Genomic DNA, 15,068 nt, shown 5'->3' with positions numbered 1-15,068 from the left:
AACACAACAACAACAACAACAACAACAAAATTAACACAGCTCTGAAATAAGATAGCTGAAGGCCAATGTAAGGAAGCAGAAGCCTAGCAGGATTGGTATCAGAGCATCCACTCTCAGGTCTAGCCTGGAATGGGATGCGTTAGCAATACCTGAGGGTAAGTGTTCAGTCTGGGTGTACTTGTTAGCTCACAACGCCTCAGGACCTTCTCCTTCAGAAGAGAAGAAGCAAATCATTTCAGTACACAGTCTGTTAGAAGGCTCCTCATGGTATATATCTGTCTTTTACAAAGTAACTTTTGATTATATGAGAATTCAGAATAACATATTTTAGAGACCTATTAGATTTGGGAGGAGGAAAGTGGGAGGAAGATGAGAAGTTCAATTGAGACATTTGAGGTTTTCCTGTGAACAACCCAGGAAAGCTTTCTGGAAAGCCAATTAGACGTATGGAGTGTGGTGTCCACCAGTCTATCCTCAGATTGTCTTATTATCTGCTCCACCTCAAAATATATTGTCAACAAATAATACCCCTTCATCCACAATGGAAAACAACTCACACTCTCAGTATACACACCTCAGGTTGGTCAGAGCCTCCCTTTGCCATCTGTTCCAAGGACCAGTCTCTAAGTTTCCTCCTGGGGAGGCCATGGATATAGGACAGAGACTAGTCTCCAGTTGGTACAGAGCTGCAATGGACATTTGCCTGATTGGGAGTTTTAAAGAAACAAAGACAAATGGTAATAAGTCTCAGAAGGGAAGAGGGGAAGAGAAAGAGAAAAGAAGAGACAGTATGAGTGAGCCAACCAATTCCTTAAAATATATTCCCAGTTCCAGATGACTTTAGCCCATGTAGTCGTTCGGCCATTGAGTCCCAAAGAAGAAAGTTTGCCTCAATGTCATCTTCAGCATTATGTAATTAACAAGTATTTGATAAATATATTAACAATAAGATATGTTTCATTTGTATAAGAAAGAAGGTATCTGTACAGAGAGAAAAATTAGGTCAAACATAAAGTGTTTATCAGCAAAGTAGGGTTCTTGTTAGAAAGAAGGGTATCCTCAGGTTCTTTTAATTAGCAAATTTAGGAAGAGCAGCAAAGGCAATTGAGAGTCTTGTTAAGAATGGACTAGCAGGGATTAAACAGCCCAGATAATTACATCCCAAGAGTGATGTTTTTGAAGGTTACAATAGAATAAATAATGGAACAGGGGTCAGTGATAAAAATCCCATTCCCTCCTGCCCTGGAATAGGGTGTATTAACCATGTTTTTATTTTCTGTATTTTATGACGGTTTGACATCCTAGAGGGCCTGGCTGGCTGGAGAGACCATCCCTCCCAGGCCTAACTAATTTCTAGAGATAGTGAACAGCTGCCTGCTAACACACCCTTCATATGCAAACCAACCAGGCCTGAGTCCATATCCCTAACCACTTCCTTTAGCTAACTAACCCTCACACATAAAACCAGTATTTCCCCTGCCTGAAATCAACCCAAGTCCAGACACCAGACAACTAGGGACCTATACCCAAAGTCCACTGGGCTCACTTAAATTAGCCACTCCTAATCTGTTTACCCTCCCTTGCCTTTCTCATGGAAACCCCAATAAAGACTGTGGCCTGTATTTTCCCCTTATCTTCTTCACCCTCCTGACTGACCTTGTTGCTTCCCTAGGTGGCCCTACATGGTGTGGTATGACCCCCTTTCCTGGAAAACATAAATAATAAACTCTTCTGTCAAAGGTAGTTGTCTCTATATCTGTCACCTTGCCATACCTGATTAAAATAAAATCCCAGGTACAAATCAAGGTACATGGTAATTTTTAATATCAGGTCATTGAAAGGAGCCATTATCAGAAGGATTCACTGAAAATTGAGTGTCTATACTCAATCAAAAGTCCTGTTGAATAACCTATCAGTATGGATAGCTACCTATAGATGCTTTATAGTCATGAAGCATTTCAAAGAAAAATAAAGATCTCTTTAGAGTGGGCAGAGTGAGCAGGAGTGGCAGAGAGTTCTAGAATAGGCATAAAAGTAACAAAACATTTATGGGGCACATAGTCTGTATAGACACCATATGGGTGCTTTGTTTATGTCATTCAATTTATAGTATCCTATAAAATAGATACTATAGCACCCTTTTATATTTTGAAAGCTGAGAGTTGCAGAAATTAGGTCACTTTCTTTCTTCATTTAAGAAATAATTATGGTGTGCCTAGCCTGGGCCAGGCACTGTCACACAGAGAAGGTCACAGTGAAGGTCACAGTGTAGGTCACAGACGTACAGTGAATGAAACAGACCCGGCCCTCACTCTCAAAGAGCTTGCAGATAGTGAGAGGCACAGCAAGCAAATGTGACGCCACAACCTGCAGCGAAAGTTACAGGTAGATCAGTCCAGGGAGCCACTTCACCTGGATGTGGTTGTCCAGGTCTGGAAGCAATGACATTTAAGTCTAGGCTTGAAAGGTGAGTTATGTATGGATTTGAATAGGCTGAGTGGTGAGGGAGGAGGAGGGCAGAAGAAGGAAGAGTATAGGAGAAGGACACTAAATATTGAAAATCTCATAGGTGTACAGAGGTGCATAACAGAGAGAGATGGATGCTTTCAGAGCCTAGCTTAAGTCAAAGTTGTCCAGAGTTTGCTTCCTTGTAAATTGTGCATATGAGGTTGGAACCCTGCATTTCACCACTACCCTAGGGTGAGAGAGATTCCACATTCAGTCCACAGAGCACTTTCATTCTGTAAAATATTTGGTTAGGTATTTCAGACACGTTGTTCAGAACAATGCGTTTCTTTGAAAAGTACTTGTAACATAAAATATTTCCATTTTTGCCATATATATATTTTTTGCCTTTGAGACTTTGATACGCTTTTATAATATTCTAAAGAAGCATTTATCAATACTGCATCATTCCAATGAGATCAAAGTGTAGCCCCTCTCATTTAAACACCAAAATGTATTGAGTATTTTTATTTTCATCACTATAGGTTTGAGTGAACACAGCAGGTATAATTCTGCCCCCAAAATCTTTTGGCCTAGACAACACTGACTAAATTTTATGGTCCCCTCCATGAAAGGGGAGAATATTTATTCCTGGACTGGTATAAAGAATGTGTTACAATGTATTTTAAATATTTTATAAATTCTAAAACTATACTGTATATTCATTTGTTATTTTGTGTATCTCCCTCCAATAGGTTGTAGACTCTGTGTGGGCCAGGACTGTCTGTGTCTCACTGATTCCCAGACTGAAGAACAGCACCAAATTTGAACAAATGGAGAAACAGTGTCAGAATGTTGATGATGTTTTTCTTATTCAGGCTAAGTGCATGTGGGATTTCATATTTGTCCCTTCACCGATATGAATCATCTTGGCTCTCATTTTTCAAAAGAAAAGAGTGTCCCCAAAGTGTCAAAGAAAATAAAATGGGAAATTCTCATCAAGAATCACCATATTTCATGCTGCCAGAGTATCTGTAAAATCTTTGATGCTATAGGTTTCTCTTATTTGCCTTACTTTGAATCACAAAATACTACTTGGGGATAATACATAGCCTGAAATGACTTCTGAGGAATGCTGGTCTTATGTTACTGGCCTAAAAGAATTGGGACAAATGGAGCACAGAAATTTAACACAGATTTAGTAACTCTTCTTGGGGTATTGGAATTTGCAAGTGTTGGAAGTGTAAACAAGTTTTTTATTTTTAAGATTGCTTTTAAATAAAACCATTTTAAAATAGTTACATTGTAGTGGGTTGACCAAAAAGTTCATTTAGTTTTTTCCAAAAAATAAAATACATATTTTTCATTTTCACCAATAACTTTATTGATTTGGATATTTTGAGTATGTCAGATATCTCCCACTATTGGTGTCTAGTGGGTAGAGGTCAAGGATGCTGCTAAACATCTTCCAAAGCATAAGACAGCCCCACAGCAAAGAATTATTGGGCCAAAATGTCAATAGTACAAGAAAGTTTGCAAACCACTCTTCACATATTTGATTAGTCACAGCACCTTCTCCATACACTGAACAAATCTTTTTTGTGTTTCAGTTGTGTTTTTACCTTTCTTGAAACAATAAAGCATAATATGCCAAAAATGTGTGTTTTCTTACATCTTAAACATTAAAATGGCTGCACAAAATACACCAATTTTGATTTTTTGAATGCACACTGATATGACAGCTGTTACAATACAATCTAATGAAATTGTTTTGAATGAAGTTAAAGACAGCTAAGTGCTACTAGAGCCAGTGTATGAAAAAAACTAAATGAACTTTTTGGCCAACCCAACAGAAGTTATGAAAATTTGCAGACAGCATCAAATGGACATTTGACAAAAGTCCTGTTCCTTCTACAGTGAATATTATTCCATTGTATGCATACACATTTTGTTTATCCATTCAACTGTTGATGGACATTTGGGTTGCTTCCCTATTTTAGTTATTGTCTAATGCTGCTGTGAACATGGGTGTAGAAAAATATCTCCTTGAAACCCTTCTTTCAGTTCTTTTGTCTGTATATCAAGAAGTGGAATAGTGGTATCTATTTTTAATTTTTGAGAAACCACCATGCTGTTTTCCACAATGGTTGTAACCATTTTGCATTCCTAATAAGAGATTTTCTTCACATCCTCACTAACATTTGTTATTTTCTATTTTTCTTGTTTTCTTTTTTGATAGTAACTCTATTTTAATGTACATGAGGTGGTATCTCATTATTGTTTTAATTTATATTTTCCTGATGGTTAGTTATGTTGACTATCTTTTCATGTGCTTTTTGGCCATTTCTTTACCTTCTTTGGGGAAGTGTCTATTTAAGTCCTTTGCTCATTTTTAAATCTGGTTGTTTGTTTTCTTGTTGAACTTTAGGGGTTCTCCATATATTCTGGATATTATTCTCTTGTCAAATATGTGATTTCCTTCCACTCTGGGCTCTCTAGTTTTACTCTGTTGGTAGTGTCCTTTGATAAATAACATTTAAAAATTTTTATGAAATTCAGTTTGTCAATTTTCTATTTTGGTTCCTGTGCCTTTGGAGTCATGTCTCAGAAATCATTGCCAGACCCAATATAAATATTTCACCCTATTTTTTTCTTCAGAGAGTTTTATAGTTTTAAATCTTACATTTAAGTCATAGATCCATTTTGAGTTAATTTTTGTATATGGTGTTAGGTAAGGATGTAACTATATACTTTTGCACATGGACATTCAAATTTCCCAGTACCATTTGCTGAAAAGACCATCTTCTCCTATTTGAATCTTACTGGTACCTTTGTAAAAATAATTTGGCCATTTATGTGAGGGTTTAATTTTTTTCCATTCTCTTCCATTGGTCTGTATGTCTATCTTTATGCCAGTACCATGCTGTTTTGGTTATTGTACCTTTGTACTTAGTTTTGAAATCAAAAAGTGTAAGTTCTGCAGCTTTGTTGTTGAAAGTCCATATGAATTTTAGGATAGGTTTTTATATTTCTGCAAAAAAAATCATTGGGGTTTCGATAGAGATTGATGATGTTAACTTTTTCTGCACAAGAACAAGTATGTGTTTCCATTGTTCAAATTTACTCTTGTGTCCTTTAAGAGTGTTTTATATTTTACTCTCATAAAGGTTTAGACATTTCCTATTAAGTTTATGTCTAAGCATTTGATTTATTTAGTTATTCATTTACCATATTTTGCTGTGTATACTACACTTGATCTTAGCCAAACCACTGAGAAGTGATATATTTTGCTGTGTATAATGTGCATTTTTTTTGCCCAAATTTCTGAAGGAAAAATAAGAATGCACATTATACATGGGTATAATGATTATGTATCATAGGTATAATAATCCCATCTATAATGTGCACAAAAGCATGGTTGGGCATTATGCACAGAAAAATACAGTACTTGCTATTATAAATGGCATCTTATATTTTATCTTCTAACTAGTTTTTTTATATATATGAAGTCCTTGATTTGTGTGTATTAACATTATAACTGTTTTGTCAAATTATCTTACTGTTTTAGTAGTTTATTAGCTACATTGAGATTTGATGTGTATAGTCTTATCATTTGAAAACAGTTTTTCCTCTTCTTTTCTAATTACACTTGTAATTGCTTTCTATTGTTTAATTACATTGCCTAATACCTCCAACATGATATTAAGAATCAATGGAAATAAAATATACATTGACTTCTTCCAAACCCTAATGTGAAAGCCTCTAGCATTTCTCCACTAAATAAGGTTTGGTGTTGGGTTACTACATAGAGAGAGAATTTTGGAAACAACAATGAACAAGACAATTTCTTATTCTTGGGGATTTACAGACTCATTGAAGGAGATAGACAAAGAAACAACCTATTCAAATAGTATGATGACGTCTGCTCTATGATTATGCATAGGTTGATTCAGAAGTGCATTAGGAAAGGCACTTACCCCACCCAGTCTTGGTGATCAGACGCTGATGCTTCTTGTTAGAGCCTATGTCTAAGTTGAGACCCCAGGGTAATTAGGGTTAAGTAAACATGGAGGGAAGAGAATTTCAAATAAAAAGAATAGCATAGGGGAAAAGATAGGAGGTAATAGAGAACAGAACTCTATTTGGGAAACTGAAGTTCAGTTTAGTGAAAGGTAGGGATGACAAGGAAGTAGAGAGTAGACAAGGTTGCATTAAAATGGTAAGTCAAAGAATTTGAATTTATACTACAGCAATGAGAATTAAATGGTGGTTTTAAATGTTTTAAGTAGGGGTTACACTTGATCCGTGGTTTTAAAGTTTCTCCTAAAAGAGGTAGCCTATATGTGTCTGACCCATTAGTGTTGTGCTTTGCCATGTAGGTTGCTTTGGTCAATGGGAGTTTAGTGAATATGATGCAAGCAAAGACTTAAAATGAACTTGTGGTTGAGTTGTGGTCATCTTGAAATGTTTCCATTACCCTGAGAAGACCTTGCCTTAAAGAGCCTACTGATTCACACCAATAAGGAAAACACAGAGCAGACCTGAATCAAATTTGCAGTTTGCAGCCGAGCTTAGGAAAGTGCAACTGAAATAAGTAAATGTTGTGTTAACTTACATCTGCAGATGTGAGTATAACTTATAGTGTTATTATAAACCACTGAGTATTTGGGTAATTTGTGTATTATAATAGCTAGCCCATACAGAGAAGGAAACATAGAAAAGGAAAGCCAATGTGGGGATAATTAAAATCTTTCTGCTCAGATATAATAGTGGTCTGACTAGGATGATGCAGAAGAAACTTAAATAAGAGGGCATAAAGGAGGTAGAAATTGAAGGCCTCAGACATTGGTTGGGTATCAGAGTTAGGGAGAGACAGGAGGAAAGCATGTCCAGGTTTCTTACTGGTACAACTTGTGAGAGCTGTGAGACTCAGATCACAAGATGAAGAGCAGGCTCAAAGGTTTGCTTTGATCATGTTGAAACTGAGCTGCCAATGCACAGCCAACTGGAAATGTCCTTGACATCTGTCTATTCATCTGTTAAATGAGAATAACATCCTGTGCCTCAACCTACCTCACAGGGCTGTTGTGTAGAACAAGCAAGATAAAACACACAAAAGGAGTTTGAAAAAAAAACACACCACCAATCAACTGTGATAAGTATTAAAAATTAAAGCACTAACACTTTCATTTTCATGCTGCCAGATACAAAAAGCACACTCTAATTTTATTTTTGAAACTGTGCTACTGAGCTTGTTGCTAGTCAAATGTTCTTTTTTTATTTTCTGAGAGAAGGCAGAGCTGATGATTCTGAGAAACAATGTACACAACAATGTACACAATATTTTTTTCAAAGACACATATGAAGCAGAATTTGTAGACAAAAAGATCCTAGGGCTGGTGGTTAGAAGGCCAAGCTCCCCACTTGTGAGACCTTGAACAAATCACCAAGCTCTCTGGGCCTTTCACTCTTCGTTTGTGAAATGAAGTTCTATACTTGTTCATTTCTGAGATAGCTTACTGTTCTCACATTCATAAAATGATGGATTTGCTTAACATTTTCTGTTGTACTTAGCGCCTATTAATGATACCCTTCGAACTGGATCTGTAATTTAGAAAAGAGTTTCACACTTGCCCATCCTCACTCATGTTAGTTAGCTCTATCTTTATCAGCAACTTCTCTTTTGGAGCAAATTCAGCCAGTCTAGACTGTCTGTTACATACCATGCAGGAAAGCTTATTTTCATCTATGTGTGAGGGATGAGGATCTGGAAGGAGTTCTGATTGTTTTTTTTCCACTGAGGCCTGATTTCATTTACCACTTGTTAAGGTGGTAATGAGGGTCTCTGTACCAGGCAACTGTGGCAGCCATCTGGCAGACCAGTACCACACAGTCGGCAGGCAGAACCAATTAGACCCACACCTCCCACGAGACCTTGCTGTGTTTGGTGGTTGAGTGTTAGCCTTGCTGAGCCTCTCGTAAGAAACCTTGTGGAGTTTTTTTGGGGGGGTGTGGGGGGCACTTCCTTTCCCTCTGGCACTATAGAGCTAGCAAAGAGTCCAGATTATGAAGGTCCATGAATAGCTTATCCAATGAACATGCTGCCTGTTATAATGGCTGATGCAGAATCTATAGCAGGAATGGGCAGCCCATTGTGGAGGGGGCATATCAAGAAACAAACTTCTATTTATAAGAGAAAAACTAGGAGTGTCTTAAATTCCTAGTAATAAGGGGTCGATTAACTGAGCCAAGTGATACTCCTGTAAAGGGATGACTACGCTTTGGCCCTAGAACCTGAGCTTCACCTATGGCTCTGCCCCTTCTCAGTCTTATGATATGGTCGAGGCACTTGAACTCTCTGTTTCTTCATTTTGTCATCCATGAACTGAAGATAATAAGTTTCCTACCTCACTGGGTGCTTGAGAGTAGTAAGTTAGTTAATATAAGTAAAGAGCTTAGAGTGTCTCCTGACACATAGTAAATGCTATCTAAGTGTTATTTCTGAGTATGACTCTGATAGAGCCATTAAAGAGAATGCTTAGGATGAATTGCTTGAAGCTGGGGCACAATTTTTGCTGTGGAGTGAATTAAATAGGATAACAAGAGTATGTACATCATGATCCTCATTCTATACCTATATATGGGGGAATGAAGAGAAATATATTGCTGTTTTTCTTTAGTTGAATTTTATTTTCTACTTAATTATATTTTCCTTCCACTTTCCAAAATTTCTACATGAGCATGTAATATTTTGTAATTAGAAAGATCAATAAAAGTTTTAAGAAGAGAAAAGGAGAAAATCTGGGTAAACATCTTATTTACACTTTAACTTTTTCCAGACTCAGTTTTATTATCTATTTCATAGCAATAGAAATAACCTTGCAGGTTAAGTCCAAGGAGCAAATGATACAATTTACCTGACAGCGATCAGGCAACAGTGAAGTATTTTATAACTATAATATTCTTACCAAGGTCATCCTTGGGGAACAGCAACAACAAATATATTAATGCCAGAGTCAGATAGAAACTCAGAGGTCTTTAGAAGTTCATAGGAGATTTTTATACGTCTGCAGATGCATTGTTCCACTTCAACCAAGTCCTAAATTCAAAGACTCGTAATGAGAAAACAAAACAGTTAACACATTAACTGGGGATTAGGAAGCCTGAGTTCCGGCATAGGCTGTGCCACTGACATTTTGGGCAAGTCCCTTTTATTTCTGGGCCCCAGTGTTCAAGTAGGCCTTTCAGAGTATGGTCTGAGGCCTTTCAGAGTATGGTCTGAGGTTCAAGTAGGCCTTTCAGAGATGTTATTCTCATTTGAGGTCCAGTGTAACAAGCCCACTGGTGGCTTGTTAACCACTCCAAGTTGCAATTTTTTTTTCAGAATTCTTATGAACAAATGTCATAAATCATAGGCTTTTATTTTCTCATGTAACTAAAAGTAGCTTGCATCTGAGTGATTTAGTAGGGGCTATTAAAATTATAATCTAAAAATAGTTATGTTAGAGTACACTGAGATTCTAATTCAGTATTCTATTAAAATATCTGGCTGTCATGTAATGCTTGGCAGTGCTGCAAAACTCCTACGCTGCTTACCCATTTGATTGCCATTTCAGCAATTTTTGGAAATGGTACTTTGTTATCAATGAATTGCTAGTTTTGTCTTGATTTGGATCCAGTTTTCAATTGCTGGTATTCTTGTTTTTTAATTACAAATCACTAATCATATAGATTCATCATTATTAAGTTAGTTTGTTGTGGATGATTATTTAGTTGATTCTTAATAGAGTGCAGTGATACAGATTTCTATCCAGATAGTTCTGGGCTGATAAGTTTTTGATATCTACATATGGTTTGAAAGTAAACAATCTCTCCCTGTAGTGTTAAAGAAGATAGACACTCTCCCCACCAACCTACTCCAAATTTGTATGTACAGTGATAATTACCCCTGTGTGACCGTCATTGAGTGAGCCACAGACCAACTCAACTGGCGACCAAAAAAGGTGCAATATACTCACAACCTCAAAATTTACTTCAGAATGAAAAATTTCATTCTAATTGTATTTTATGCAAAGTACATTAATTACCATTAGTACACATGTATGTTAGTGTGGTTCTGTGCTTCTGTTTTAACTCTGAATTTCCTGACTAGCCAATTACCAAGAAAAGTTGGGATATTTGTCACTCACTGTGCCATCCAGAAATCTGCTACTGAGTGCTCCTGTTAGGAGTTTCTGGTTGTTCTTTGGTTTCTGGTACTTCTCTGGGTGCTTGCTCTCTTCCCCATCATCTGGGTCATGATTGATTTGATGATCAGTGAGCCTGCTGGGACCGGGGGGGTCTCTGCTCATCTGCTTTGTATTACTAGTCACAGATTTCTGGAGCACTCTTCAAGTTTCTGGCTTCAGGTTCTCATTCTTCTTGCTGTGAAGAAATGATTTTTCACTCTGTTACTTACAGGGCAGATTCGCATGCAGTAGGCTGGCATAAGAAATGGAAGGTGTTTTTTGGTGTGAACAGTGGTAATCAAGCATAGTGGAATGAAGAAGTAAATGTTGGTTATTTGTTTGTGGATCATTTACCAGGGAGAGGCCATGTTATTTCCTTAGGCTTTATTTTCCCCTATCCTCTTCCTCATACTCATAAAGATAATCTATCCATCTGCTCCCAGACTCCTACTGTAAGTAATGGCAGTGTCAAAAGTGAACCCTATAGATTATCACGTATCTTGCTTACAAGTCTCAAAGGCATTTTTAGTGTTTGTAACTAGAAAAGGAAGAAACTCAGGGCAGTTTGCCAGCTCCAGTTCTGCTCTCTATCTCTTCTCAACTCCTTACCTTGAGGCTTCGTTTCCTCTAATTAGTCCTCCATTTAAGTGTAATGCTACATAAAGACAAGAAAAAAGCCTATAGATTCAAAGAAATGCAAGTAATAAACAAAATTTAAAAATCACCCAAACTTGTTTAATTACTAAAGAATTACAAGTTAAAACAATTACAAGGCACAATTTTAAATATAGAAAACCTGTTTTGAAAATAAAAATGCTAGTGGAATCATAAATAAATATAATTAATATAGTGGGTGACCCACCAGAATGTATTAGTAGTCAGAAAGTTGACATTCTTTAACCATGTCCTCATGGACATGGACAACAGTGTGGCAATTATGATGGGTAGGAGGTATAAAAAAAACAAAACTGAATACTTAGTAATGCATGTATATGTTGAATATTTTATTCTGTATTCATATAATGGGCTATATAGATCCATTAAAATAGTAATAATTTTAATGATACAAAAATGTCCAATTATATAAATAAGTGAAAAATACAATTATCTTAACTATGTACGAAGCATGTATGTGAGTATAGGTGTTTATGTGTAAGAGTATATAGTATATGTGGGGGTTGGAAACGAGCAGGGACTAGAAGTAAATAGTAATTATCTCTGGATAGTAAAACTTAGTATATCCCATTCTATTCTATTCTATTCTATTCTATCACATTATACTTTATAAAACTATTCTAACTTTTCTAATGAGAAAATATTATTTTATAATCAGGAAAAAGAAATTTCTAAATAGTTATAGCTTACATCCAAAAGGGATTCTATAAATTCTAGATGTTATTATTGGTATAGTAGAAAGGATCTATTTTAAAGTATGTCACACCTTGTGAGCATAAAATAATTGCCCCAATATTTGTTGATTTGATTAAAAACAAACCATAGGCAATGATTTAAATATATGTATTCTTTTTATAGTAATCCTATTGGTTGTGGCAGCATGAGAAGGAAAGAAGGCCTAAGCAAGAACTCTGAGGAACATCTACATTTACAGAGGGAAGAGGAGCCCTAAAAGGGAATTTAGAAGAAATTCTCAGTAAGGTAGTGGGGAACCAGGAGTATGGGTTCTAGCAGAAGGCATACTCAACAGCGTCCAGTACTCCAGAGAAAGGTAAGCTCTGAAAAGCGCCCACTGAATCAAGCCACAAGGATATCATCAGGAATCTTGATAAAGGAGCTTCAGTGAGATAATGGAGGTGATGCTAGACTGAAGTGGGTTGGAAAAGAGCAGGGACAAGAAACTGAAGACAAGAAGTATAAAGACCTCTACAAAGAAGTTTGGTTGTGAGAGGGGAGAGAAATGGGGTGGTGACTGAGGAGCAATGTGGGTTTCAGATGAGGCTTTGTTAGTATCTTGTTGAAAGATAGTAGGGACTTTAATACATTTAAGTCCCAATGGTGAAGAGCCACCAGAACCAGAGAAAAGGAGAGAACTTTATTGATAAAATAAGATGAACCCTGACAAAGTGAAATGGGCAGTCACTGAGGGAACAGAGGCAGAAATGAAACCTCAGGTAGTGAGTTAGGTGAGAATGTAGGCAAATTTATTCATACATTTGGTGACAGGACGTTGATTAAATTCAGACAGCTTGAATTTTCTTTTTGTCATATACTATATGGTTACCTGTTGTCTCTCAAGAGGGAAATACTGGGGTAGGAAGTCTGATTAAGGGTAGATGGCTTGAAATAGCTGCTATGAAAGGTCAAAGACAGCTGATCATAAAAAGCAGAAAAGTTGGCTGTGTGGAAGTGAGTGTCAGTGAAGGCAGGAGATGGTGATGTTGTGGCATCAGTCTGAGAGGGTGAATGTGCCCCTCTAGTATTGCCTAGTAGTCCTTGTGGAGATGCGAAGAAGACAGGCAGTGGGGTGCGTTCAGGCCTGGGGCTTTGCCAGGCAGGTGCAGTTGAATAACAACAGAGCAAGATGGGAATAGAGAAGAAAAACATGCATATTTAGCAAATAGTTCTTGCAGTAACAGGAGGTGTATGACATATGGTCCCTGACATCAAGAAAAAATTTCATATGGTTGTCCCAAATAACACAAATAACAAAGTTAACAACTGGTATAACTTGCTTCCAGAAGTTAGATAGCTTCTAGATAGTGGTTATTTTTTGGAGAGTTGCAGAACCCAGGAGACAATACCAGGAGGGCTTCTGGGATATTGGCTTTTTGATCTGGATGATTTTTTCACGGCAGTAACATGTTTGTGAAAATTCAGTGAGAGTACACTTATGACATGCATATATATATGTGCATATAAATATATTTCTATAAAGTATTTAAAGAAATTGATATATAATTTCTATAAATAATATGAAACATACCTAATTAGCACAGAGATAAATATCAAGTGAATGTTATAAAGAATTAGTGCTATTTGAAATTCATAAGAGAAATTACTGAAATAAGTCAGGTGAAGAAAGACAAATACCAAGAAATTTCACTTGTATGTGAGTCTAAAAAAACTAAGCAAATAGATAAAACAAAACAACAACAAACTCATAGATACAAAGAATGGACTGGTGGTTATGAGAGGGCAAGGGACACAGGGGACTGACTATATGGTGATGGATGGTAACTAGACTTACCGTGGTGAAGACTATGTAGTGTACAGAGATGTTGAATTATAATGTTGTATAATGGAAATATACATAGTCTTATACACCAATTTTGCCACAAAAAAACTTAATGGGAAATAGCTATGGTTTGCAGTTGTAGCAAAAATAATGGTGCTACTGAGCATTTAACCACATGATAGTCAAACTACAGTCAGCTACATACACTAGTTTATTTAACCTTCAGATCAACCCTATAGCTAGGTGTTCATATTATTCTCATTTTAGCATGAAGGAATTAAGGGTCAGAGAGTTCGTTTGATTTGTCCAATTCTATCTGGCTTTTCAGTAGTGGAGCCAGAATTTAAACCTGTCTACCTGGTTGCACCTGAACTCCTACTGCCTGAAGAAGAGTTGGGAGAAGATCCATGGAGGTTTGGGATTACATGAGGAGCAGAAAGTAGAGGAGGAGGCAACCAGGGCAGGTAATGCAGGATTTATAGGCAAAAGTGGGCAGAGGGGCAGAGAGTCAGCCCTTCCCAAGGGAGGCCAAGGGAAATGAATCATCTTCACTCTATCACCTTGAAAATCTTTCTGTGGGCAGTGTCAGGACAGAATTGCCTGAGAAATGTGAAATGTATCTGCTTGTCTGTTAAAACAACCATAGTAGATATAAAACAAAAAATAACCTGTTAAATCTGTTAAGAATAAAACCTGTATTTTTTAAAAAAACATACATAGCAATTTAAAATTATCATGAAAATGACTCCACAGCTAAGAGACAGCATGTATCTGACATTAGCACAAACGTTTTGTCAACACATGCTGGCTGTTCTGCTGCTCACAAACTCACAGCTCTCCTGTGCTTCTGTGCTCTCTACCTGCAATACTGAAAATAGAAATCTGCAATTTCAATAGACTAAAAACATGCCATCAATACTCTCTTGGAAGCAAGACAAAGCTGGCTTCCTCCTATGTACTTCTATCCTCAGCTGCTGCTCTCAGGGACACACTGAAGAGTTTAAGGTCACCTGGGAACTAGAGCCATTATGGAGGATTATTGTATTGCTGCATGATAAGTAAATGTAGAGAAAACTACTCAATTGTTCCTTCTCTCATTCTGCAAATCAGCCCTTTAGTGCCACTCTCTGCTACAGCTTAGAGTCTCAGGGTTAGAAAGAAACATTGCAAGGGCATCTAGAGGCATCCCGTTCCCAAAGCAG

The 15,068-nt window shown here is 37.0% G+C and overlaps 1 protein-coding gene across 1 annotated transcript in view; it reads right to left on the bottom strand.

The window, feature by feature from the left end:
* CUNH1orf87 (chromosome unknown C1orf87 homolog) overlaps positions 1 to 15,068 on the bottom strand; it is a 67,852-nt gene that overhangs the window by 40,999 nt on the left and 11,785 nt on the right. Inside the window, 2 exon segments of the mRNA XM_045835329.1 lie at positions 575 to 713; positions 10,633 to 10,869. Of these exon segments, the coding sequence (XP_045691285.1) occupies positions 575 to 713; positions 10,633 to 10,869 (376 nt within the window).

This window comes from Phyllostomus hastatus, unplaced genomic scaffold, assembly GCF_019186645.2.
Source record: "Phyllostomus hastatus isolate PE091 unplaced genomic scaffold, TTU_PhHast_1.1 phas_contig_209, whole genome shotgun sequence".
Taxonomy (NCBI): Eukaryota; Metazoa; Chordata; class Mammalia; order Chiroptera; family Phyllostomidae; genus Phyllostomus; species Phyllostomus hastatus.
Note: the sequence above shows the minus strand (reverse complement) of the source record. Positions and strands in the feature narration are given on the sequence as shown.